Source organism: Anthonomus grandis, chromosome 14, assembly GCF_022605725.1.
Source record: "Anthonomus grandis grandis chromosome 14, icAntGran1.3, whole genome shotgun sequence".
Lineage (NCBI taxonomy): Eukaryota > Metazoa > Arthropoda > Insecta > Coleoptera > Curculionidae > Anthonomus > Anthonomus grandis.
The window spans coordinates 1,109,733-1,136,631 of NC_065559.1; the positions used below are offsets into that span (position 1 = coordinate 1,109,733).

General features: G+C 29.9%; 1 protein-coding gene across 3 annotated transcripts in view; it reads left to right on the forward strand.

The window, feature by feature from the left end:
* Window positions 1-1,900: 1,900 nt before the first annotated feature.
* LOC126744515 (carbonic anhydrase-related protein 10) overlaps window positions 1,901-26,899 on the forward strand; it is a 440,398-nt gene continuing 415,399 nt past the window's right edge. Inside the window, exons 1-2 of one of the 3 annotated variants that reach the window (XM_050451949.1) lie at window positions 1,901-2,112; window positions 12,301-12,454. In XM_050451949.1, the coding sequence (XP_050307906.1) occupies window positions 12,403-12,454 (52 nt within the window). In that variant the 5' untranslated portion in view covers window positions 1,901-2,112; window positions 12,301-12,402. Of the gene's footprint in view, window positions 2,113-8,682; window positions 8,744-12,300; window positions 12,455-25,305; window positions 25,331-26,899 lie in introns of those variants that run through there. The other 2 variants (XM_050451950.1, XM_050451951.1) reach the window with 2 other exon arrangements.

Consider the following 26,899-nt stretch of genomic DNA (forward strand, 5'->3'; position numbering starts at 1 on the left):
CGCTTTTGACAAGGAATGCAATGCTCAAAGAAAATTTTCCATATTCTCAATAGATGTTGGGAAAATGAGGAAAATCTGTTGGAAGGTTTTTCCCAATTTTCTGGAAAGCTATTGCACTTAAAAATAATTTTTTTATTGCATCTGATGCGCATTGAAATTCCAAATAACTTTTGTTTTAATAATTTTTTTCTCCAACCAACAGTTTTTTAGAAAAAAAAATAAAAACAAAAATTATGAACATTTTCCCATGAGTACCCCTTAGGATTCTTTGAGGAAGACTTTTTAAGAAAATCGGGTGTAACTTTTTTCTCGTACATTTTTCAAAAAAGTTTTATTGGACTTTTTTGAAGCTTTTTAAGCGATTTATCAATTTGTTAAAAAAAATAAATTTTCTCAAAAAAATTGTTTTTCAAAATTTTTCACCCAAAAAATTTTAAATTTTTCAAAAATTTTTCATAACTTCTTTAGTTTAAGATTTACGCCTAAATATTATTCTATATAATTTATTTCGTTTTTGACAAGGAATGCAATGCTCAAAGAAAATTTTCCATATTCTCAATAGATGTTGAGTAAATGAGGAAAATCTGTTGAAAGGTTTTTCCCAATTTTCTGGAAAACTATTGCACTTAAAAATTATTTTTTAATTGTATCTGATGCGCATTGATATTCCAAATAACTTTTGTTTAAATAATTTTTTTCTTCAACCAACAGTTTTCTAGAAAAAAAATAAAAAAGAAAATTATGAACATTTTTCCATGAGTATCCCTTTTTGGGAAAACTGGGTACAATTTGTTTCCTGTACATTTTTCAAAAAACTTTTATTAGACTTTTTTAAAGCTTTTTGGGCGATTTATCAATTTATCAAAAAAATAAATTTTTCCCAAAAAAATTTTTTTTTTTCAAATTATTCTCCCAAAAAATTTCACAATTTTCAAAAACCTTCCATAACTCCTTTAATTTGAGATTTACGATCAAATGCTATTCTATATTATCTGTTCAATTTTTAATTAAGAATTAAAAGGTAAAATAAAATTTTCCAGATTCTCAATAGAACTTGAGAAAATAAGGAAAACCTGTTAGGAGGTTTTTCCCAATTTTCTGGAAAACTGTTGCACTTAAAAATTATTTTTTGATTGCATCTGGTGCGCATTAATATTTCAAACAACTTTTGTTTAAATAATTTTTGTGTCCATCCAATTGTTCTTTAGAAAAAAAATATAAAACAAAATTATGAACATTTTTGCAAAAAAAAAAATTAATGAGAAGCCGATTTTCAAGCAGCATTGGTAATTTTTGGTTTGCTCAAAATACTATGGACAAATATGAAAAACTGGATTTTTTTTCGGAAAATAAATTAAATTAATATTAATTAAATAATTAATTAATTAATTATTAATAATTTTTGCAGGTCTGTAATGAAGCTGCATGTTTAAGTATTAAATTCGACGTCTGGAATTTCGTCTAGAAAATCAAAATATTTATTTATATAATCTGGAATATAATATAATGATAATCTAGTAAAACAATAAAAATAATAATAATAATAACGTACTTATGGAGCCTATAAGTGCTACAAAGGTATTACACATTAATTACCCTCTATGTAACCTATAAATAATAATAATAATACATATGTATTTAGAGAAAAAATTTCCAATCCAAAAATCTAGTTGTCAATCTCTCTTTTAAAGATTTTCTAAGAAAGAGAAGGAAATGCAAGAAAAATTAATACATAATAACCTCGGACAATACGATATACAGGTGGCAACCATATCGGGCCTCTTTCGCTCTCTTTTTATCTCTCTCTTTCTCACTTAACCAACCGTGAGTGTTGTGGGAGGGGGTCGTCGCGACGCCAACGACCCGCCGTCGCGACGTTCGAGCACATGGTTTTCGGACGTCCCGGGGTTCGGGCGCAGTCGACGTCGGATTTCGTTGGTCGCATCTTTAACATCGCAAACGTCGCCGGTATTTCGGTTGTTTTCTTTTTGTATGATTTTTCAAAAAAAAAAAAAAATTAAAATGAAGTTTTTTTATTAATAAAGAAAATTGAATTTTTTTGCTTAATTGGGTTTCTTGTGTGTTTTACCTGGAGTGGGTTTTGGACCGAAGGTATTTATTTTTAGTGAGGTTTTCTCTTAAATGCAGTGGAAGTTTTTGTTTTTTTAGTGTGTTTTAGGGTGAAAAGGCATTTGTATGAGTATGCATTTTTTTGTATTAGGGCACGAAAGATGTTGAAAATCAAAAAAAAAAACAAAATCATAATTTTTTTTTAAAGAGAGCAGCAATTAATTGAAAAAGAAAACATTGTCGTGACAAGGAACTCGGTTTTCCATAGGGAAGCGACAAAATTGTACGAAATATTTAATTTGTCCTAAAAGGATCATAACTCAAAATTGAAAATTCATTACATTCATAATTTTCAAATTGTACGTTTAATGAGTCTAACTGAATGAACTAATTAAATTAATAAATTATTTTGTATGTGAAGAAATTTATTGCATATCGTTCAAAGGCCTCAAAAAATACATAACATAAATATTGTCATATTGTCAGTGTAATTTCCCATTAGAAGGTGAAAACATTTGTACTAATATTTTTTTTACTTTTGCGTGTAATTGCTCTAATATTAATTGCATATATATTAAAACTCTTCGTAAATTTCTCAGGCCAGAAATAAGGTCTTTCTAGTACAATTTTTTAATGACAAATAGTACGAAAATTTACAATTTATAAAAATCCAGTAATTTAACTGATAAGTATCTTAATGAGTTTATTCAGAATATTCTTGGAATATTTAATACGTTGTCAGAGACATCTCTCTAAAGGAATAATTGAAGTGAGCATTGTTCCGGGGTTATTTAGGAAAAAAATCATGTAAAAGTTACATTTTTATATTATATTAACCTGAATAAAAATAAAATAAACAGTTTTTTGAAAATTTGTTGGGGATTTACCCGCTTTTCGGTTCACTCTTATCCGTAATAAATAAAACCAACTAATTATTCACTTAATATTCTTTACTACGTATTTGTGCCAAGTTATTTTCACAAAGCCAAACCAATATGACAACAAAATGTTTCTACAAGACGACCAGAAGAGAACTACTGCTTACAGTCACGTACGACATGAAAAACGTCGATCTATCAAAAATTGTCTATATTTAGATATACAAAGGGACTGTGTTGTGCTGCCGCCACTAGTGAAATATTGTAACCTGCAATGCGTGGTTGCCGTTACAACAAATTTATATTTGAACTCAACATACCCCCCACCTTGAAAGGGCATCTTTCAATTAAGATTAACTATCTACATATTTGCAAAGACAACCTTAGCTCACTCAAACTAAAACAAACTAAAATTTAAAATTTCTTAAGATTAATTCTTAACTAGATATCTCACTGTTTATTGGTAAAGAGCACAGTTGAGAGATACCACGTTTCACTTCACCAGTCTTCGTTTTAATTTTCACTACCCGCACTTTATTGTCTATGCCAGGAAATAGTTCAATTACCCTGCCAAGTCTCCATTGTAATGGAGGCAGGTTTTTATTCTTAATTATGACTAAGTCACCCACCTTAACATTATTTCTTTCAATGTACCACTTAGCTCTAACCTGTAATTCATTAATATACTCAGTACTCCATCTACTCCAAAAATGTTGAAGTAACATTTGCATATGCTGGTACATGGAAAGTTTAGATAATGAAACATGTTTTAAACTAGGATCTGGTAGGTTACACAATTTCCTACCTATCAAGAAATGCGATGGTGTTAATGCATCTAAGTCGTCAGGACTAGATGATATGGGCACCAATGGCCTAGAATTCAGAACTGACTCAATCTGAACTAGGACTGTGTATAGACATTCAAAAGTAAGCGTATTGTTACCAACAATTCTTTTTAGATGTAATTTACAAGATTTTATACCGGCCTCCCAAACTCCACCAAAGTTTGGAGAATAAGATGGAATAAACTTCCATACTATTTGTTCATTAATCATTGTTTCAGAAATTAAGTTAAGTTCTTTTTGTAAAAATTCCCCAAGTTGTTTCAATTCATTATTTGCCCCAATGAAATTGGAACCATTATCAGAAAAGATACATTTTGGTTTGCCACGTCTAGCGACAAATCTTCTAAAGGTCGAGATAAAACCTTCACTAGTTAAATTTGAAACTAACTCTAAGTGAATTGCTTTAGTAGAGAGACATATAAACAAACAAATATAACATTTAGTTATTTTAGCTCCCCTACCATTACGGTCTTTAATATAAAGAGGACCACCATAGTCCACCCCAACATTATAAAAAGGATATGCCAAAGTTACCCTTTCTTCTGGTAATGACCCCATAATCTGATTTAAAGAAGTTGGATTTGTTTTAAAACAAACAATACATTCAAATGAGACCTTTCTTGCCAAATTTCTTCCACCAATTACCCAATATTTATCTCTGATTACACTCAACAACATTTGAGGTCCAGGATGCAATAATCTTTTATGTTCATAAATAAATAGTAATTTGGTAAAATGATGTTTTGCAGGAAGAAGGATCTGATGTTTTTTATGATAATTAAAAGATGAATTTTGTAGTCTTCCCCCCACCCTTAGAAGTCCATTTTCATCAATAAAGGGATGAAGTTTAAAAAGGGAAGGGTTTAATTTAATAGTTTTGTCTTTATTTTTATCATGAGCCAATAAATTGATAAATTCCCAAAAACATTCTCCTTGTACCAATTTGATTGCTCTTATCCAAGCCAAATCTATCTCTTCAGGGGTAAAAGAATCTTTTATTTTACATTTACCAAGCTGCAACATATTTCTAAATCTCAAACAATAAGCTATAGTACGAATTAAACGTAAAATATTACTAAAATTTGTAAACTGGATGACATTATCATTATATGTTCTTAATTCACACATATGAATGTTCTTTTTCCTTCCTGGTAAAATCTCCAAAGGTTCTATTTTAAAGCCTGACCAATCAATATTCTCGCTGAACAAAAATTCAGGGCCATGCCACCATTTTGGACAATCTATAATATTTTCTGGTAATACGCCACGAGATAAAAGATCTGCAGGATTATCTGCAGATTTGACATATTTCCACATTTCGGGAGTAGTAAGATTTTGAATTTGTGATACTCTATTTGAAATAAAAACTTCAAGTGTACTTGGACAGGTTCCAATCCATCCAAGGACAACTTTTGCATCACACCAAAGATGAATCTCCTCAATATTGAGCTCTATTGACTCAAGAACCTTTTTTAACAATTTTGCCAACAATAAGGCTCCACAAAGTTCCAAACAAGGGATTGTACGAGTTTTTAACGGAGAAACTTTAACCTTTGAACACAATAAAGATATTCCAATTTCATTATTTAAAGAAATTGTTCTTAAATAAATACAAGCTCCGTAAGCATCCATAGAAGCATCGGAAAACCCATGTAACTCTATTTTTGTTGGATTTACACAAATAACATGTTCATTTACACAAATAAATTTTTATACACAAATTATTAAGTGTAGAGAACTGATTTTTTAATTTTACCCACTTAGAATTTAATTCCATTGGTAAAGTCTCATCCCAGGTCAACTTCTGAGACCATAACTTTTGAAGAAGAATCTTTGCCAGGATTATACAAGGTCCAAGTAAACCCAACGGATCAAAAATCTTTGCGACATCTGACAATATTGATCTTTTTGTTATTTTATGGGAAGTAGAAAATGAAATACTAAATTTTAGCATATCTGTCTTAAATGACCAATAGAGACCCAACGTTTTATAGTTTTCTTTTTCACCAAAATGTATTGATTCCAGGTTTGAAGTACTCTCACAAAGTGTTTTCATTACAAAAGGATCATTAGAAATCCATTTACAAAGATTCATACATCCTGATTTTAAAATTAAATCAATTTCTTTACTCAAAGTAATTGCATCTTGAGGATTTTTTGCCCCACTTAGCAAATCATCTACGTAAAAATCATGTAAAATGACCTTTGATGCCAAGGGATATTTATCAGAAAACTGCAATCCAAGTTCCTTTAAGCACCTTATAGCCAAATAAGGAGCTGACCTTGTTCCATAAGTGACTGTGTTCAATGTATATTCTTTAATATCATGACTAGGATCGGATCTCCATAGAATTTTTTGAAGTGATCTATCTGATGAATTCACCAAAACCATTCTATACATTTTTGTAATGTCAGCACAAACTATAACATTATGTTTACGAAATCTCAAAAGAATTCCCAAAAGGTCATCCTGTAAATTAGGACCTATATATTGTATATCATTGAATGACAATCCTGATGTAGTTTTTGCTGACCCATTAAATACCACCCTCAACTTTGTTGTAAGACTATGATCACTCAACACACCATGATGTGGTAAGTAATAAGAAATATTATTAGGAGAATCCTTATCCAATGACATATGACCCAATTTTTCATATTCATCTAAGAATGACACATACAAATTTTTCAATTCTATATTTTTGTTTAATCTTTTCTCTAATGCCAAAAATCTATTCAAAGCATATCGCTTAGAATCACCAAGTTTAGAAGGATTATCACATAAAGGAATTTTTACCACAAACCTCCCATCAGGATTTTGAAAAGTTGAATCCAAGAATAACTTTTCACACTCTCTATCCTCCTGTGACAATACTTTATTTTCAATATCTAATTCTTCTATTGACCAAAATTTCTCAAGTTGATCTTGTATTTGAGAATTTGAATTATTTATAGCTAAATTACATTTAACTGTACTAAAATTATTTCCAATATTAATTGAACCAGTTGCAACCCAACCCAAACGAGTCTTTTGTAATATAACCTTATTATTTTTCAAAGTAAACTGTCCAATACAAAGAAGGGTATAAAATATTTCAGCTCCAAGTAGCATATCAATTTTTCCAGGAATTGCAAATGAAGGATCTGCCAATTTAACATGTGATGGGATATCCAACGAAGCATAATCTATATTTTGATTAGGAATAAAAGAACTTATCTCAGGAACGACTAAACAATCTACCTGGATTTTAAACTGATAATGAAGAGAATTTATTTCCAAAGTACACTTTTTATTTATTTTTGATGTTGTTTGATTTATTCCTGTAATAGAAATTGAAACGTCTTGACTTGTTAAACCCAATGCTTGCCAAGCTTCTAAAGTAATTAAATTTGACTGTGACCCACTATCTAGTAGAACACGCAATATCTGAGAATTATTTCTATTATCCACAACTTGTACCAAAGCTGTTGATAATAAAACCTCCGAAAAAGATTCAGACTCAAATGAACAACCAACATTAGCAAAAACAGAATTTATTTGTTGAATACTTGATTTCTGAGCATTTTCTTTCTTGTCTGAACTATCATTCGAATTTTGAGTAACATGAGCAGGATTATTATGATTTTCATAATGTAGCAAAGTATGATGTTTATGTCTACATTTTCTGCAACCACTAACTTTACAATCCCTACTCATATGACTACCTTTTCTTAAACAGTTCAAACATAAGCCCAACTGCTTAGCTTTTTGAAATCTATCTTTTATGGTTAACTTTATAAAATCTGAACAATTCGAAATATAATGACTATTACTCTCACAAAAAACACAATGACAAGTTTGTCCCAAATAAGATTTAGAGGTATAATCAATTTTTTGTTTAGTCCCATATTTGTGTCCCAATTTTTCTTCAACTTTAGGTTTAATTTTATTCTTCTCAAAAGAAGCCAACATTTCAATACGATTTTTTAAAAATGATTTAAATTCATTAAGAGTGGCAAGTCTATCATGAGGCTTTTTCTCCTCCCACACTCTTTGGGTTGTCAAATCCAATTTCTGACAAACCAAAAATATAATAATAGGATCCCAACTATCCGTATTTATGCCTAATTTATTTAATGAATATAAATTTCTATTAATACCATCCAAAATATTGCGCAAATCACTATGTGATTCCTTAGATATACTTTGTATATTAACCAACAATTTCAAATGATCATTTACCAAGACATTTGGGTTATCATACCTATCACAAAGCATATTCCAAATCACCTGATAATTTGACGCTGTTAGATCCACCAAATGTATCACATGTTTAGCTTCACCCTCTAAAGCTCCCTTTAAAAAATATATTTTTTCCAAGTCCCCAATAGAATCATTTGAATGAATTAATGAAATAAAGGTGTCCCTAAATTCCAACCAATCTTGTGTATTGCCATTAAACTTCGGAATAGGAATAGCAGGCAACTGAGGTCTCGAAATAATTATTGGTGTTGGTTGAGATGGTTGAACTTGTGGCTCATCACCCAAACCATCATTATTTTGTTGTTTTAAAATATGTTGAAATTTATGCACATGTAATGTATTTTTATATAAAGAAATTGTCTTGAAATACAATGTCTCAAAAGCGAGTCCCTCTGCTACCTGATTTTCTAGAGTATCAACACTTACCTCATCCTCAATGGCTTCTTGTAATTCTTGAAATTTTGTATTTAAAGAAATTAAATTTTGTAACCTACTCTCAACTTCCATAAGAGTCTCCAAATCTAATAGCTGTGGAGGTTGAGGCACATTTTGTATAATATTTTTAATAAAGTTGTTAGCTGTAGTGAGCTTACTCTTGATGCCCCCACGGCGTCTAATTAACACTGACACTGTTGGTTCTGTCATCTTTCAGACTGAGTCAACCTTAAAAAACCGTACAAATAAATAGCCCCTTTACTTAATGTAATGTAAGTACGAATGTAAGTAGGTACAAATTTAACCAAAAAATAAATAACCAATTGATTTTCCACCAAAAAATATAAAAAGTTAACACCAACTCATAACTTTTTCAATAAATGTTACCCAATGTAACCAATGATAATGTTAATAATACACTCAATAATAATAATATGTACCAAACATCTAAAGAAATTAATTAAATCAGAGATATACCAAATCTTATAATCTACCAAATAACTACAATAATCCCAATAATTATTGAATAATAATATCTCATATCTCTTACAATAATTTGCCTAAATACTTACAATATTCCAAGATTATAAATATTTATGTATAATTTTAATTTAGACCAAATTTACCAATCGCAATCCAAATTGCATGTCGAATTGTCCAACCAAATTGAAATCCAATATTCCACCATAATTATTATATATGTTTTATAATACCAAAATTCCATAATCAATCCAAATTTCCAAGTCAAACATAGGGAACCAATTTCCTGACTGTTTTCTTCCAATTATCCAATTTTGGCTACCAATTACCAAAATCTGGTACCACTGTATAACAATATCTTAATCCCAATAACCTGAATATTGTTAAACGTGTTTTATTCTTTTATTGCAATTACAATAATATGCAATCCAAATTTACTAATACTAGATTAGATTTTGTAGATTTTATCACCAAACGTGCTATTTATCCCAATGATCCAAGTTTCTCTTCTGTATTTTGCTTTTCCAATAGCAGATGTTTTTTCCGGCATACAGCAAACAGATATTCTAAGACCCATCAGACGCCAACCGCCGGCCATATATTTTTTCTTGCACTAAATATCCGGGCGAAGGACCATAATTTTGTTGGGGATTTACCCGCTTTTCGGTTCACTCTTATCCGTAATAAATAAAACCAACTAATTATTCACTTAATATTCTTTACTACGTATTTGTGCCAAGTTATTTTCACAAAGCCAAACCAATATGACAACAAAATGTTTCTACAAGACGACCAGAAGAGAACTACTGCTTACAGTCACGTACGACATGAAAAACGTCGATCTATCAAAAATTGTCTATATTTAGATATACAAAGGGACTGTGTTGTGCTGCCGCCACTAGTGAAATATTGTAACCTGCAATGCGTGGTTGCCGTTACAACAAATTTATATTTGAACTCAACAAAATTATATTTGAATTTTTCGATAAATACAGCGTGTCTCACGACGAATAGACGCGATCAATATTTCGGAAACTAATTATTCAAAAATTTTGAAAATTTAGCACAGTCGATGGGGGCCACACAACTAAATTATTTTGACAGTTGTGACGTTTCCGCTTAAACCGGAAGTAGGTGTCAACTTCGTTATTTTAAATGGAACACCCTGTATATTTTTACGTTTTTGGCATCCGCGTGAAATTTTAGGTATATTTTGTGTATAATGTCCTATACCTAAGTGTAACCGTTTTTGACATATTTTTAATTTCATGGGACAACCTATGTTTATAAGCCCTAACATAATTACCGATTACTCCCTGTCAGTAGCCTTTATTTATTGGTTAGTTTTGGTTTTATTTAAGAGAAAGGACCACCTTAGAGTCAAAAACTAGCATTAAAAATTAAAATGAAAAAAAATCATTAAAAGTCTTTTTTTTTAAATAGAAACCCCCTATTTTTATCATGCTTCACGTTGCTGTTTTTGTATTTAAAAAAAAACTTTGTGTATATCAAATTAGTTAAGTATTTACTCGAAACTTTAACATGAGAATCAATATATTCAAAATGGCGGGCATTTCATCGAAAAAAGATTGGATTCAGACCAAATCGACCTAAAGGGTGTTTTTTATGCTCGTTGAATTTGAATTTGATATCAGAATTTAATACATTCAAAATGGCGGGTTAAAAATAGCGGACAGTTTTTTCCAAGAAATAAGCAGATTTGCACCAAATTACGGTTAAGACGGGTTGTTATGTTCGCTCAATTCGAATTTGACATACAAGAGTCGTTATTGCAATGGTTCTGTTAATTATGAAATAAGAATATCTAATAATAAAAGTATATACAATTATGTTTGAAATAATGTTGATGTATAATAGTAAAACATTGGTTACAATACAATACAAACTGGTTTTTTGCAAAAAACCGCCATTTTGAATTAATTTATTTTCCAATTTGGCGACCTAGAAAACGTACCTAAATAAATAAAAATTGATTTATTATAAAACGCTGTTTTTTATACGAGTCGGCCGCCATTTTGTACCCGCCATTTTGAATATCAAAAAATAAATTAAATTTTCTAATTCAGCGACCCCGCAAACGTAAAGGAAAGTTGATTTTAATTCGAAACGCTATTTTTTAAATACAATTTGGCCGCCATTTTGTGTCCGCCATTTTGAATTTAGCGACCCAAAAAAACCTTAGGATATGTACATTTGACTTGATTTAGGGATTTTGTCCAGAAATATTGGATTTCAGACCACTCTGGCGGCCAAATTTAAACTGTCAATATTTCGAAAACTATCAATTTTTGGACTAGATAACCTAATTTTTAATTATCTTTATGAAAAAATTATAAAAATAAGGGGTTTCCATTTACAAAAAATTGACTTGTAATGATTTTTTCATTTTAATTTTTAATGCTAATTTTTGACCTCCCTGTATCTTTTTTTTAGCCAAATATTAAAATAGTCTTTTACAGTGGTCCTTCCTTTAAAATAAAAACGAAACTAACCAATAAACAAAGGCTACTAAAAGGGAGTAATCGGTAGTTATGTTAGGGCTTATAAACCTAGTTTTTCACATGAAATTAAAAATATCTCAAAAACGGATACACTTAGGTATACACAAAATATACCTAGAATTTCACGTGGAAACCAAAAACGTAAAAATATACAGGGTATTCCTTTAAAATAACGAAGTTGACAACTACTTCCGGTTTAACCGGAAACGTCACAACTGTCAAAATATTTTAGTTGTGTGGCCCCCATCGACTGTGCCATGTGGCCAAATTTTCAAAATTTTTGAACAATTAGTTTCTGAGATATCGATCGCGTCTATTCCCGTATAGACACCCTGTATATAGAAAAAAACAATATAAATTCTTAAAGGGAATTTAATACTCAAAAAAGGTCTCTTAACGTTTTTAAATAAACTCACTCGTTCAAAAGCTATTCATAATTTTCGTAATAGTAAATATTCAATTTAACACCATAGACTCCAAATTTAGTCTATGGTATACCTATTGCTGATCCAGGAACTCCTGGAAGGAAACATAAAATAGAATATCTATCCTTTAATATACCAGGGAATAGTTCATCTTTTTTTTTCACACTCCTGGAATAAATTAACTATTTAAGGAATATTTGTGGAATTTTTAGGAAATAAATTAAAAAATGTCATTATTCTACTGGTTTTACCCTCAAATAAGTATATCTTTATGTAAGAAATTCATACAAATTTCATGTCTTACTATACATTTACACATACATCTTCCCACTGCAAGCTTTACCTAAAAAATACAAATTTCTGGCAATATCCTGCGAATAATATAAATCTTTTTTTTTCCAGACTATATCCAAATTAAAGTAATGCATAAGGACAAACTGTGTTCGAACGCGATTTCCCAAAAAAAATTCCGGTGAAATCCTTTGGAATTATTGCATTAAAACGATGCGGTTGTTCCTTGTCGTGGCCCTACTGCAGATCCTGATACAAAACGAAGGTAAGTGAAAAGAATTATAATAGGGAATTTAATTGATTATCTAAATATAAACAACCTAAACAATCCGGATAGTCTTTAAACCTTTATAAGTAAATTATATTTATTAAGTGAGAGCCAATAGAATTTTGTCTCACTATATTATTTAAACGAGAATGCTTAAAATTTAATGACTCTTACTATAGAGAAGTGGAGCGACAAGTAAATTTTAAATGAATGACACAAGCAACCTTGGAATCCAGCATTGATTAATTAATTTATTCATAGCGTTCTGTGAATGAAAAAATTATAATGAATGCATAACAAAAATGCCTACGATACCCATTTCCTTAATACATTAATTTATTTAGCCATAAATGTATTTGACTATTTGGCTGTAAAAATATTTATAGTCACTAAATAGTTATGTCCAAATTTGATGATAAATAAGGATGAATTTTAATTTTAATAATCTACTTTCGATTCCTTAATTAACTAAGTAGACACTAAAAATGTAATAAGACGGTTAGTTTTTAGTTTTGATTTTTTGTAAGGGGTGAGATTGACAATTCAAGGAAATCCTCAAGCCTGAAATTACCAGGATAATTACGTTAAAATTTTCAATTAAAAAATGTGCATTTTTTTCTAATAATTATGACTAAGAGTTTGTTTTAAGGCTGTTTGCACCAAAATAGGCAGTCTCTTAAAATATAATTAATTTTGTACTTAAAATGGTGTTTAGCTACGAGAATTTTCCCTTGAAAAACTAATGAAATTTTTATTTAAAAACTTAAAATCCATCCAGATCTAAAGAATCTCCCTCTTGAGATTCAAGGATCTAGTCCATAGATTAATTTTTGGATAATAGAATGGTTAAATTCTGGAAAATGCAATGCATTAATTCGTATATCGGGAAAATTAAAATAATATATAAACACGTATTTAAGGTAAAAAAGAACGACTGATGAAGTCTACTAACAATTCGTATGCATAACTTAAATGGACCCGACTGACTTTTTTTATTTTAAACATATATGGACAAAACTAATTAATTTTTTAATAGGGAATTTTGCCTCTTTTTAAATAATCAATAAATAGGAAAATCCATTAATGATTAATTTCCTAATTTTTTATGCATAACTTAAATGGATACGATTGATATTTTAAATTTAAACGGTCATTGGTGTGCTTATGAACACTCAAGTTACTATGGATTCAGCATTTAGGGTCCAACACCTACATTCCAGAATCTGGATTGAAATAAATACACTTACTATAGAGTACTAAGTACAAGAATTTTTTATGTGACAAATTTTTTTAAAAATTCGTTACTTTGTTAATATTGGTCTGATTTTACTTAAGTCTTTTAGCAAAAGAACCTTTATAGTATAATTGAAAACACATTTAATACAATATAAACTTTTTAATAAAATAAGGTTTTATCACTTTTTACTCAAAAACCTTAAGGTTATGTAAAATGTATAGATACAAAAACTATAGACTTTTTTATCACCTATAGATTTCTTAAAAAACATTTTTCTTTTAGGCAATTATTTTCTGTAAAAAAAATTATTTTTCATTAACCGTACCCTCATCCCCCCACCCACCCCATACAACTTATTAGTAAGAAATCGTTTTCAAAAATCATTGTTTTCCAAAATAATGCGCATGAATAACAGCTGTTTTTGTCATTAATATCCAATATATTAATACAGTTTATTTATTTAAATTTTATATAATTATATATATGTGTATTAATAAATATTTAATACAAAAACAGTGCTATTAGATTGGATATTATGGATGAAAAACAGTGATTTTTCAAAGGAATTTCTTACTGTTTAAATGTGTGGGGTGGGTGGGGGGGGTAAGGGTTGTTTTGAGAAAAAACAATATTTTTGCAGAAAATATATATGCAATATTTAATTTAATAGCACTGTTTATTTAAATTTAATGTAATTTTATATATAAATATTTAATATAAAAACAGCGTTATTAGATTGGATAATATGGACGAAAAATAATGATTTTTCAGAAGAATTTTATAAAATATTTGAGGTGTAGTGATTGAGTTTAAAAACTACTTATCTAAATCCACTATCAATTTTCTAAATGCCCAAATTTTCTCCCTTTTGTAAACAGAATAATAAACATAAACATACCTTAACCATATATAGTTGTATATACCAAAACCAGAAATGTACTAAAAATTCGTTGAATAAATAAATATTTAACGATCATAATCACAATCATTTGCACTCACCATGCATGTTAATGTACCCACTCGTATTTCGTCCTCTTCATCGACCACTATTGATTATTTCTGCAGTAATTTGGACGGTGTCACCTGTTCAGTGCACTCAGTGGGTATATCGGATCACGAGGGGATGTACGTCCAATTCCCTGGTGACTTTAAAAACAAATCTGGCCGCCGCATTGGGTGAGTGTTTAGTGGGAACAATTTATATTTATTTTCTCGATCCATTTCGTCTGTTAACCGGAATTCAATTCGGGCTGCTCCACAACCATTTTTTTCCTTTTATTACGTGATAAAATAAATATCTGCTTTCCCTTGTTTAGACTTAAATCCAAAAGACGAGAACCATGGATCACCGCGTGACTAAAAACATCTGCCCAAAATTTGCGATGCTTTTGCAAATCTATTAACAATCAATTCATCAGGTCGTTACGTCTGATAAAAGTCAGAAAGGAACTGTATTACAATGAGTGCTTAGATTCGTCCGGTAACAGACAGAAGGAAAGTTGGTTAATCATTAACGAATGTAGGCAGTTTTCTTCGACTTCGACTCGATTTCAATGACTATTTTTCTAATATTGCTGAGAAGTTACTGGAAGCAGTTCCCAGTGACGGCGATCCATTGCAGTATCTTAATCGGAATGCTATCAACCAATCATTCTTTTTCCACCCTGTAGATGCCACCGAGGTCCTTGAAACAATTCAGTGCTTGAAGAATCATATCTGCTGTCACTTCTGCCTGCGAGCGCTTTAGATGCTTTGGTTTGGGCAATCAATCAGTCATTTCTTCGGGGCGAGTTCCCATCCTGTTTAAAGGAAGCTATGATTATCCCTCTTCATAAGAGTGGTAGCTTGGACCGACCCTCTAACTTCCGTCCCATATCAATTTTTTTTACCCTCTCCAAGGTTCTTGAGCGGCTTGCAAAAAAAAGAATTGTCTCTTTTTTTGACTAAATACAATGTGCTGTCCCCTAATCAGTATGGATTTCAGTCATCTAAGGGCACGCAGGATGCCATTTTCAGATTCTTGGAGGGTGTGTATCTACCTATGAACTCCAAGGAGACTGCAGCAGCGGTGTTCTGTAATCTGTCCAAGGCCTTCGATTGTGTGGATCATGGAATACTGCTGTCAAAGCTTGATTTTTATGGATTTAGGGGAGTTGAAGTCATACCTGTCTGGCCGCACCCAGAGAGTGATTACATCTGGATTTTCGTCAGGGATAGCACACCTTAAATGTGGTATACCTCAAGGGTCAGTGTTAGGTCCTATTTTATTTTTATTATACGTTAATGACTTAAGCTCTCTATCACTGCATGGACTAGTGGTTCAGTTTGCCGATGATACTATAATTCTGTGGCATAACAAAGATTAAAAAGTAGTCAGATCTCTCTCATAGTAGAGGACCTTCACAAAATTAAAGAGTGGTGCATCTGCAATCAGCTTGTATTCAATGTTGATAAGACTTTTGTTTTGGGCTTTACTTGGTTTTTTAATTGGGAGCCCACTACATGGTGAGGATCATTGTCGATTTCTTCTAAAAATAAATCTGCAACAGGTATATTGCAACTTATGGAAGCTTGTGAAGGATATACAAAGCTTAAATTTTATTATTAAATAAGTAGTTAGCTTAGGAGGAATCAAAATATATAACGAAAAAATTGCCTGGATTCATCCCCATTTAAACGAGAAAAAAACGCCTTATTATCCTCCGGTGTCCCCTAACACTCCAACTACTAATCCCAGCTTTTCTAGCACAAAAAAAATACAAAAAGAAACAATAAGGGCCGACTATAGTACAACGTGGCAATTTAGCCGGACGCTATCCGTAACAAAAGTGATCCCTAATGTGTCATAACCTCGGAACCCGACTATAAAAACTGGAGGGTGATATATATATACGTAAGGGTTTAGGTAGCTTTTGCAATCTTTTGTTTATTTTTTTTTCGCTGTGTTGTTTTTAAAGGGAGATCCTAAGGGAAATTATTAGTACCTCACTATCCCTTGAAATTAGATACTGTTTTTACGCTTACAGTTGCTAAGAAAAGTCTTGAGAATATGCAGCTTTTGGCGGTATAAGAAGATATGTGCGTGTGTCTTTTTTTTTTAAATAATACTTTTTTTTTTAATAGTTGCTAAAAAAAAGTAGGTGAACATCTAAAAAATGTGTTTTTATGCCGTAATATCCTGTGCCAAAATTCAGTTCAATATTTTAAACCGTATTTGAAAAATTTATTAAAAACGAAAAAAAAAATTAAACTTTAACACCCTGTATCTTAAAAACTAAGCATTATAGGACCCATGTTTATAATTATGAACTTTTCGACTTAAAATCGGCCCAGGAAAGTCCATTTTAAATTATGACATACCTTTAAGTAACACCCTGTAGAGGAACGAAAAAAAATGTTTTTATTGTGTTGTTTAAAGGTGTATTTTAATCGAATGATGTTGGTGTTTTATTTATTTATACGAAATAGTTATGCTATAGCGAGTGGTTCAGTGTATTTTTTTAAATGTACTTCAAAGTGTTCTGTTTCTAAAAGTGGAAACTTGAGTAAAATCGGAACAATAGTAACAGAATCACGAATTTTTTAGAAAAATTATTCATAAAAAAAATTTTAGTGTTTTTACAGAAAATAATTATTCGAGAAAAAGCGTTTTTTTTCAGACAATTATTTTCTGTAAAAACCCCGTTTTTCATTAATCCTACCCTTGGCCCCCCACCCACCCCACACAACTTACCAGTAAGAAATTGTTTTAAAAAATCACTGTTTTCCAAAATAATACACATGAATTTCGTCGTTAATATTTAATCTAATAACACAATACGTTTATTTAAATTTGATATAATTATTTATATATATAATAATAAATATTTAATACAAAAACCGTGCTATTAGATTGGATATTATGGACAAAAAACCGTGATTTTTCAAAAGAATTTCTTACTGGGAAAAATTTGGGGTGGGTGGGGGGTGTAAGGGTTGTATTAATGAAAAACGATATTTTTGCATAAAATACATATACAATATTTAATTTAATTTAACACTGTTTATTTAAATTGGATATAATTTTGTATATACATATTTAGTATAAAAACAGCATTATTAGATTAGATAATATGGACGAAGAACATTGACAAATGTTTGAGGTGTAATTAGTAACACCTAAAAAATATTTCGACGATAGTTAGTATCTTAGAGTATTTTTTCAATTATACTTCAAAGTGTTTTTTTGCTAAAAGTGGAAACTTTGGTAAAATCAGACCGTTAGTAACAGAGTCACGAATTTTTTGGATAAATTATTCACAAAAAAAATTTTAGTGTCTTTACAGAAAATAATTACTTAAGAAGAAAGCGTTTTTTTTCAGACAATTATTTTCTGTAAAAACCCCGTTTTTCATTAATCCTACCCTTGGCCCCCCACCCACCCCACACTACTTACCAGTAAGAAATTGTTTTAAAAAATCACTGTTTTCCAAAATAATACGCATGAATTTCGTCGTTAATATTTAATCTAATAACACAATACGTTTATTTAAATTTGATCTAATTATTTATATATATAATAATAAATATTTAATAAAAAAACCGTGCTATTAGATTGGATATTATGGACAAAAAACCGTGATTTTTCAAAAGAATTTCTTACTGGGAAAAATTTGGGGTGGGCGGGGGGTGTAAGGGTTGTGTTGATGAAAAACGATATTTTTGCATAAAATACATATACAATATTTAATTTAATTTAACACTGTTTATTTAAATTGGATATAATTTTGTATATTAATATTTAGTGTAAACACAGCGTTATTGGATTGGATAATATGGACGAAGAACAGTGACTTTTTAGAAGAATTTCATCAAATATTTGAGGTGTAGGTAGTAACACCTAAAAATTATTTCGACGATAGATAGTGTCTTAGTGTATTTTTCAATTATACTTTCAAGTGTTCTTTCACTTAAAGTGGAAACTTGAGTAAAATTGGACCAACAGTAACAGAATTACGAATTAAAAAAAAATATTCACAAAAAAAGTGTTTTGAAATAACTACTTGAAAAAAAGCATTTTTTCTCAAGCAATTATTTCCTGCAAAAAAAAATGTTTTTTATTAGCCTCACCCTTACCCCCCCACCCACCCCACCCAACTTACCAGTGAAAAATTGTTTTTAAAAATCACTGTTTTTCTAAATAATACGCATGAATAACAGCTGGTTTTGCCGTTAATATCTAATTTAATAACACAGTTTGTTTATTTAAATTTGATATAATTATATATGTATATTAATAAATATTTAATAAAAAAACAGCGCTATTAGATTGGATATTAAGTGGTCGCTAACTATAAGTGGAAAGTAGAGTAAAATCGGACCAATTTGTGCTGAGTAGTTAACCTTTTTATAAGAACGGCTTTGTTTGTAAATTCGCGACCCTTATCAGTTTGAATAATAGTATAAAAAGTAACTGTCTTCTTTAGTAATACCTAAAAAATATTTCGACGATAGTGAGTGTCTTAGTGTATTTTTTTAATTATACTTCAAAGTGTTCTTTCACTAAAGGTTGAAACTTGAGTAGAATCGGAACAATAGTAACAGAGTCACGAATTTTTTAGTAAAATTATTCACAAAAAAATTTTTAGTGTTTTTACAGAAAATAATTACTCGAGAAAAAAGCGTTTTTTTTTCAGGCAACTATTTTCTGTAAAAACCCCATTTTCCATTAATCCTACCCTTGGCCCCCCACCCACCCCACACTACTTACCAGTTAGAAATTGTTTTAAAAATTCATTGTTTTCCAAAATAATACGCATCAATAACCCGCTGATTTTGTCGTTAATATTTAATCTAATAACACAGTTTGTTTATTTAAATTTGATATAATTATATATGTATATTAATAAATATTTAATACAAAAACAGTGCTATATAAATTATGAACGAAAAACGGTGATTTTTCAAAAGAATTTCTTACTGGAAAAACTTTGGGATGGGTGGGGGGTGTAAGGGTTGTGTTGATGAAAAACGATATTTTTGCAAAAAATACATATACAATATTTAATTTAATTTAACACTGTTTATTTAAATTGGATATAATTTTGTATACAAATATTTAGTATAAAAACAGCATTATTAGATTAGATAATATGGACGAAGAACAGTGACTTTTTAGAAGAATTTTATCAAATATTTGAGGTGTAGGTAGTAACACCTAAAAAATATTTCTACGATAGTGAGTGTCTTAGTGTATTTTTTTAAATATACTTTAAAGTGTTCTTTTGCTAAAAGTAGAAACTTGGATAAAATCGGAGCAATAGTAGCAGAGTCACGAATTTTTTAGAAAAATTATTCACAAAAAAAATTTTAGTGTTTTTACAGAAAATAATTATTCGAGAAAAAGCGTTTTTTTTCAGACAACTATTTTCTGTAAAAACTCCGTTTTTCATTAATCCTACCCTTGCCCCCCCACCCACCCAACACAACTTACCAGTAAGAAATTGTTGTAAAAAATCACTGTTTTTCAAAATAATACGCATGAATTTCGTCGTTAATATTTAATCTAATAACACAATACGTTTATTTAAATTTGATATAATTATTTATATGTATAATAATAAATATTTAATACAAAAACAGTGCTATTAGATCGGATATTATGGACGAAAAACGGTGATTTTTCAAGAGAATTTCTTACTGGAGAGAATTTGGGGTGGGTGGGGGGTGTAAGGGTTGTTTTGATGAAAACCGATATTTTTGCAAAATATACAAATATAATATTTAATTTAATTTAATACGGTTTATTTTAAATTGGATATAAATTTATATATAAATATTTAGTATAAAAACAGCGTTATTAGATTGGATAATATGGACGAAAACCAGTGACTTTTTAGAAGAATTTCATCAAATGTTTTAGGTGTAGTTAGTAACACCTAAAAAATATTTCTACTATAGTTAGTGTCTTAGTGTATTTTTTCAATAATACTCTCAAGTGTTCTTTTGCTAAAAGTGGAAACTTGAGCAAAATTGGACCAACAGTAACAGAATTACGGATTTTTTAGAAAAATTATTCACAAAAAAAATGTGTTTTGAAATAATTGCTTGAAAAAAATGCATTTTTTCTCAAGTTAATTATTTACTGCAAAAAAAATGTTTTCCATTAACCTTACCCTTGCCCCCCCACCCACCCCACACGGCTTACCAGTAAAAAATTGTTTTTAAAAATCACTGTTTTTCAAAATAATACGCATGAAACTAAGACAAAACTGTTGGATTTTTAAAAATAGTGCTTATAGAAGCCGAGATATAGACTTCCAAACTTAGGGTTTTTGGTGCACATATATGGAAACTAAAAATTTGTATCTCGGTTAATAAAGGAGTTACGACTTTCAACAGCTGGTTTTGCCGTTAATATTTAATTCAATAACACAGTTTGTTTATTTAAATTTAATATAATTATATATATGTATATTAATAAATATTTAATAAAAAAACAGCGCTATTAGATTGGATATTAAGTAGTCGCTAACTATAAGTGGAAAGCAGAGTAAAATCAGACCAATTTGTGCTGAGTAGTTAACCCTTTTATAAGAAAGGTTTTCTTTGAAAATTCTCGACCCATATCGGTTTGAATAATATTTATAAAAAGTAACTGTCTTCTTTAGTAATACCTAAAAAATATTTCTACGATAGTGAGTGTCTTAGTGTATTTTTTTAAATATACTTCAAAGTGTTCTTTTGCTAAAAGTAGAAACTTGGATAAAATCGGAGCAATAGTAGCAGAGTCACGAATTTTTTAGAAAAATTATTCACAAAAAAAATGTGTTTTGAAATAATTGCTTGAAAAAAAAGCATTTTTTCTCGAGCAATTATTTTCTGCAAAAAAAAACGTTTTTTATTAGCCTCACCCTTGCCCCCCCCCACCCACCCCACACGGCTTATCAGTAAAAAATTGTTTTTAAAAATCACTGTTTTTCAAAATAATACTCATTAATAACAGCTGGTTTTGCCGTTAATATTTAATCCAATAACACAGTTTGTTTATTTAAATTTAATATAATTATATATGTGTATATTAATAAATATTTAATACAAAAACAGTGCTATATAAATTATGAACGAAAAACGGTGATTTTTCAAAAGAATTTCTTACTGGAAAAACTTTGGGGTGGGTGGGGGTGTAAGGGTTGTGTTGATGAAAAACGATATTTTTGCATAAAATACATATACAATATTTAATTTAATTTAACACTGTTTATTTAAATTGGATATAATTTTGTATATAAATATTTAGTATAAAAACAGCATTATTAGATTGGATAATATGGACGAAGAACAGTGACTTTTTAGAAGAATTTCATCAAATGTTTTAGGTGTAGTTAGTAACACCTAAAAAATATTTCTACGATAGTGAGTGCCTTAGTGTATTTTTTCAATTATACTTTCAAGTGTTCTTTTGCTTAAAGTGGAAACTTGAGTAAAATTGGACCAACACTAACAGAATTACAAATTTTTTAGAAAAATTATTCACAAAAAAAATGTGTTTTAAATTAATGGAAAAAAAGCATTTTTTCTCAAGTAAAATATTTTCTGCAAAAAAAAACGTTTTCCATTAACCTTACCCTTGCCCCCCCACCCACCCCACATGGCTTACCAGTAAAAAATTGTTTTTAAAAATCACTGTTTTTTAAAATAATACGCATCAATAACAGCTGGTTTTGCCGTTAATATCTTATCCCATAACACAGTTTGTTTGTTTAAATTTTATATAATTATATAGTATGTATATTAATAAATACTTAATAAAAAAACAGCGCTATTAGATTGGATATTAAGTGGTCGCTAACTATAAGTGGAAAGTGGCGTAAAATCTGACTGTTTTCCCTCATTATTCACTATCCTAATTAATATTTCTTTTCAAAGTCACAATTGTATATACGTTAATCCAGTTTAGTTTTCCTGCACTTTTTCGATCCATTGAAGCCCTAATTCCTTTTTTTTTTAAACGAAACTTTTACAATAATCCTCGGGGTGAAATTCGTGCGAAATTCTCGGTTTTGGGGAAAATAGTGTTAAAGGTCGTGTGTACGTATGCGGGGGTAAATTGGGGTTTGGCACGCGAGCGACACATCAGGCTTTCTCAACATTTCTTTGCATCATTAGCGGAAAATTACCGTGAACATGTTTTACTGAAAAAAAAAATTCATTGTAGGCTTTAACGGTTTAAAAAAAAAGTGTGTCGTAACATGCACGAAATATCTACAAGACCTAGAGATGCTACCTCAGCAAAATCATCGATTATCGATATGAATAAGGTGGAATGCAATGTTTAGCAATTTAAGTGTGTTGTTTAACGCATATTTTTTATAATTTATGTTGCTAAATAAATATAGAGTTAAAAATGGTAAGTGTCTTTAGTGGAACATAAAAAACACTTCTTTTGCAGTAAATGTATTTTTTTAAATTAATCCCTAAAATGTTCTTTTATTGAAAGTGCAAATTTGAGTGAAATCGCAGAAAGATTACCGGAGTAACGACCACAAAAAAAAATATTATTTTGATTTGGCGATAAAATGGTATATTTGGGGTATGTCGAGTACATATCGAGGTTACTTAGACGATTTTTCATAATGCAATAATTTAAGATGAAAACTGAAGACCCTAAGTACGAGTATTTTTTAGGTATCACTAGTATAAGACACTAATTATTTTGTAATATTATTATTTAAATCGATTAGGGTAGCGAGTTTTAAAACAACCCTTATCTCTACAAAAGTGTTTATTGCTCAGCACTAGTTGTTGCGATTTTACTCCAGTCTCTATTTACGGCTAGTGAATACTTTAGAGTATAATAAAAAAATTACATTAAAGCACTTACTTAAATAAAGGTATTTTTTAGGTGTCACTAAAGACTAACTTTTTGAGATTTGAAAAAATTCCTATTGAATATCAGGAATAATTTTTTTCTATCCTAAGCAGTTGAAGTGATCTTCTATGTTTCCCATTAATTTAAAAATAGAATTCTTAATGCAAATTATCCGTGGTTTTTTTTTTTAAGGAATTTGGAACAGAGATTTGGTTATTTTTTTCAGGACTTTTCATTGCACCTGTTCATTTTCAATTCCAAATTCCTGGCAGATACCCATGTTCCTGGAAAAAGGAAAAATGTTTAAAATTCCAGGAACAGGTCAACATAAAATTACGTAGACCGCCTGGAAAAATTCAAAAATTCCTTAAATTTCCGAGAAAATTGAAAACATACAGAAATTTCCTCAATTGCCTGGACTAATATTTCAAATTTCACGAACACAATAGAAATTACTCTAATTGCCTGAAAAGAAAATACAATTTGTTCAATTATCTGCATAAGATAAATTGTCCCAACAAACTCATTTTTTGACTGATTACTTGGAAGAAAAAAATTCCTTCAAATTGCCTAGAAAAATCAAAAACCTTTAAAATTATTCACTGAACAAAAAACTGACAATGATATCAGCCCTTTTTGGCACTGTTCCATCCTTAAGATGACACTCACTTCAAAGTACAATATCCTAAAAACTAATGAGAATATTCTCATGAAATAAAAAATAGGATATTTAGAAAAATATCCATCCTTTTCTCTAGTCAAACTTCCTCTATACCGATTTTTTTTAAATTATTGATACCCTTTTGACTCTTATTTCAGATGTACCGATAGTGACTTTTTAAAGCTGTTTTCCTAATAAAAAGCATAATTGTTTGCAAAAAAAAAATTATACATATACACCCTATTAATTTTCCTATTTGGTCCAAAACGAATCGATGTGAAAAATCGAGTTTAAAGGGGGGTGACATCCCATTTTACCTATCGGGGATTATGCATTAAAAAATGTTCCACGTTCCCGCCGATAATGCAATTAACCGTCGGTTTTTAAAACATTTTAATTTTTTCCAATATCGCACGGGGAGAAAATGATGTGGTAAATTCATGGGACCGTGGGGACCACGTATATGTCGAAATATCGCGTGTAGAACTGTTCTGGGACCTAAAATTTTAAATTTTTTTTTGTCGTATTATAATAGAGTTTTACGGCTACCGGGACGGCTATAAATTCAGTATCAAAAAGTTCTTATATGTGGTCGTCCAACAAACAATCCAATTTTTCTCTTTAAAGCGTATGAATCAAATCAATAAAATTTTAAGGGCAATTTTTATGATAATGCTCGATATTACGAGCGCTTTGCCAATTCCAGGGCGAATTTTCTTTAGGAGCAAATTACAGTAATATAAAAGAAAATGACATTCGCATGCAACTCGATAGCTCATTGTAATTTCGGGGGACAAAAATAGCACGGCAATTGTAATGTTCGGGGGTAATATACATGTTTGAGGACTATTTTGGCACGCAAACACCACAATTTATTTATTTATAGATTAAAGAACTCTATTAGTGTATTCAACTTAATGACACTAACAATAGAATAGAATCTCGCTTAATGATCCTGAATAATCGGTCGTTTCGTTAGTAGTCTAAGTAGGAAAAAGAAGGAAAATAAAGGAACGGCAATATACAAAAAAAGTGTATAAGTGACACACATTCAAACGTGAAATTTGAAAATATTTACCAAATATTATGCATTACTTAAATGAGTGGAATTACTTATGGTAGATTGTAAGTTTAACGTAATTTATTTATTTTTTTAATACATGAGGTACAAATGTCTGTTAATATCGAAATAAAAATGAAAATTTGCTATAAATTTCTTATTTTTGCACCGATTTGAATGAAATATAGCTCATATTATAGTGATTTTTAGTCCAAACAAAAAATGTATCTATAAAAATTTTTGATAACTCAACTGTTTCACAGTAAACAGACATTTTGCAAAAGGAGACCTTCTTGGAAACTGTAAAGTTTCACCCAATTTTTCAAGGAAACTCTTATTAGAAAATGTATAAAAACTAAACAGGAGTGTGCGCTCAAGTGTCCTCTATAAGACCCATCAAGAATTTTCAAAAAACTATTGACTAATTTTTGATATATTAAAGGGTTTTTGAGTGAAAGGAATTCTTACAGAAGTCATCATAAGTGTTTCAATTTAAATGCAAATAATTTGTTAACTGTTGGAATTGCGTGGTGGTGCGAGGCCTCTGGCCACGCACAAGGCGTTTTTAAATAGAATAAATTTAGTAGAATTTTAAAATGGTACAAATGTCTGTTAATGTTTTGTACTAATTTTCTTTTTTCGGAAAATCTGTCTTAATAAAAAAGAAAATTTGCCATAGTTTCCTTATTTTTTCACCGATTTTAATGAATTATGGCTCATATTATAGTGAATTTAATTCTAAACAAAAAATGTATCTATACAAATTTTTGCTAACTCAACTGTTTAAGAGTAAAGAGACCTTTTGAAAAAAAGGCCCTCTTGGAGACTGTAAAGTTTCACCCAATTTATCAAGAAAACTCTTATTAGAAAATGTATAAAAACTAAACAGGAGGGTGCGCTCAAGTATCCTCTATAAAACCCATCAAAAATTTTCCAAAAACTATTGATTAATTTTTGATATATTAAAGGGTTTTTGAGTGAAAGGAATTTTTACAATTTCATTTAAATGCAAAAAATTTGTTAACTGTTGGAATTGCGTGGTGGTGCGAGGCCTCTGGCCACGCACAAGGCGTTTTTAGTACAAATTTTTAAATAGAATAAATTTAGTGGAATTATAAAATGGTACAAATGTCTGTTAATGTTTTGTACTAATTTTCTTTTTTCGGAAAATCTGTCGTAATAAAAAAGAAACTTTGCCATAGTTTCCTTAATTTTTCACCGATTTTAATGAAATATGGCTCATATTATAGTGAATTTAATTCTAAACAAAAAATGTATCTATACAAATTTTTGATAACTCAACTGTTTAAGAGTAAAGAGACCTTTTGAAAAAAAAGGCCCTCTTGGAGACTGTAAAGTTTCACCCAATTTTTCAAGGAAACTCTTATTAGAAAATGTATAAAAACTAAACAGGAGTGTGCGCTCAAGTGTCCTCTATAAGACCCATTAAGAATTTTCCAAAAACTATTGACTAATTTTTGATATATTAAAGGGTTTTTGAGTGAAAGGAATTTTTACAATTACATTTAAATGCAAAAAATTTGTTAACTGTTGGAATTGCGTGGTGGTGCGAGGCCTCTGGCCACGCACAAGGCGTTTTTAGTACAAATTTTTAAATAGAATAAATTTAGTGG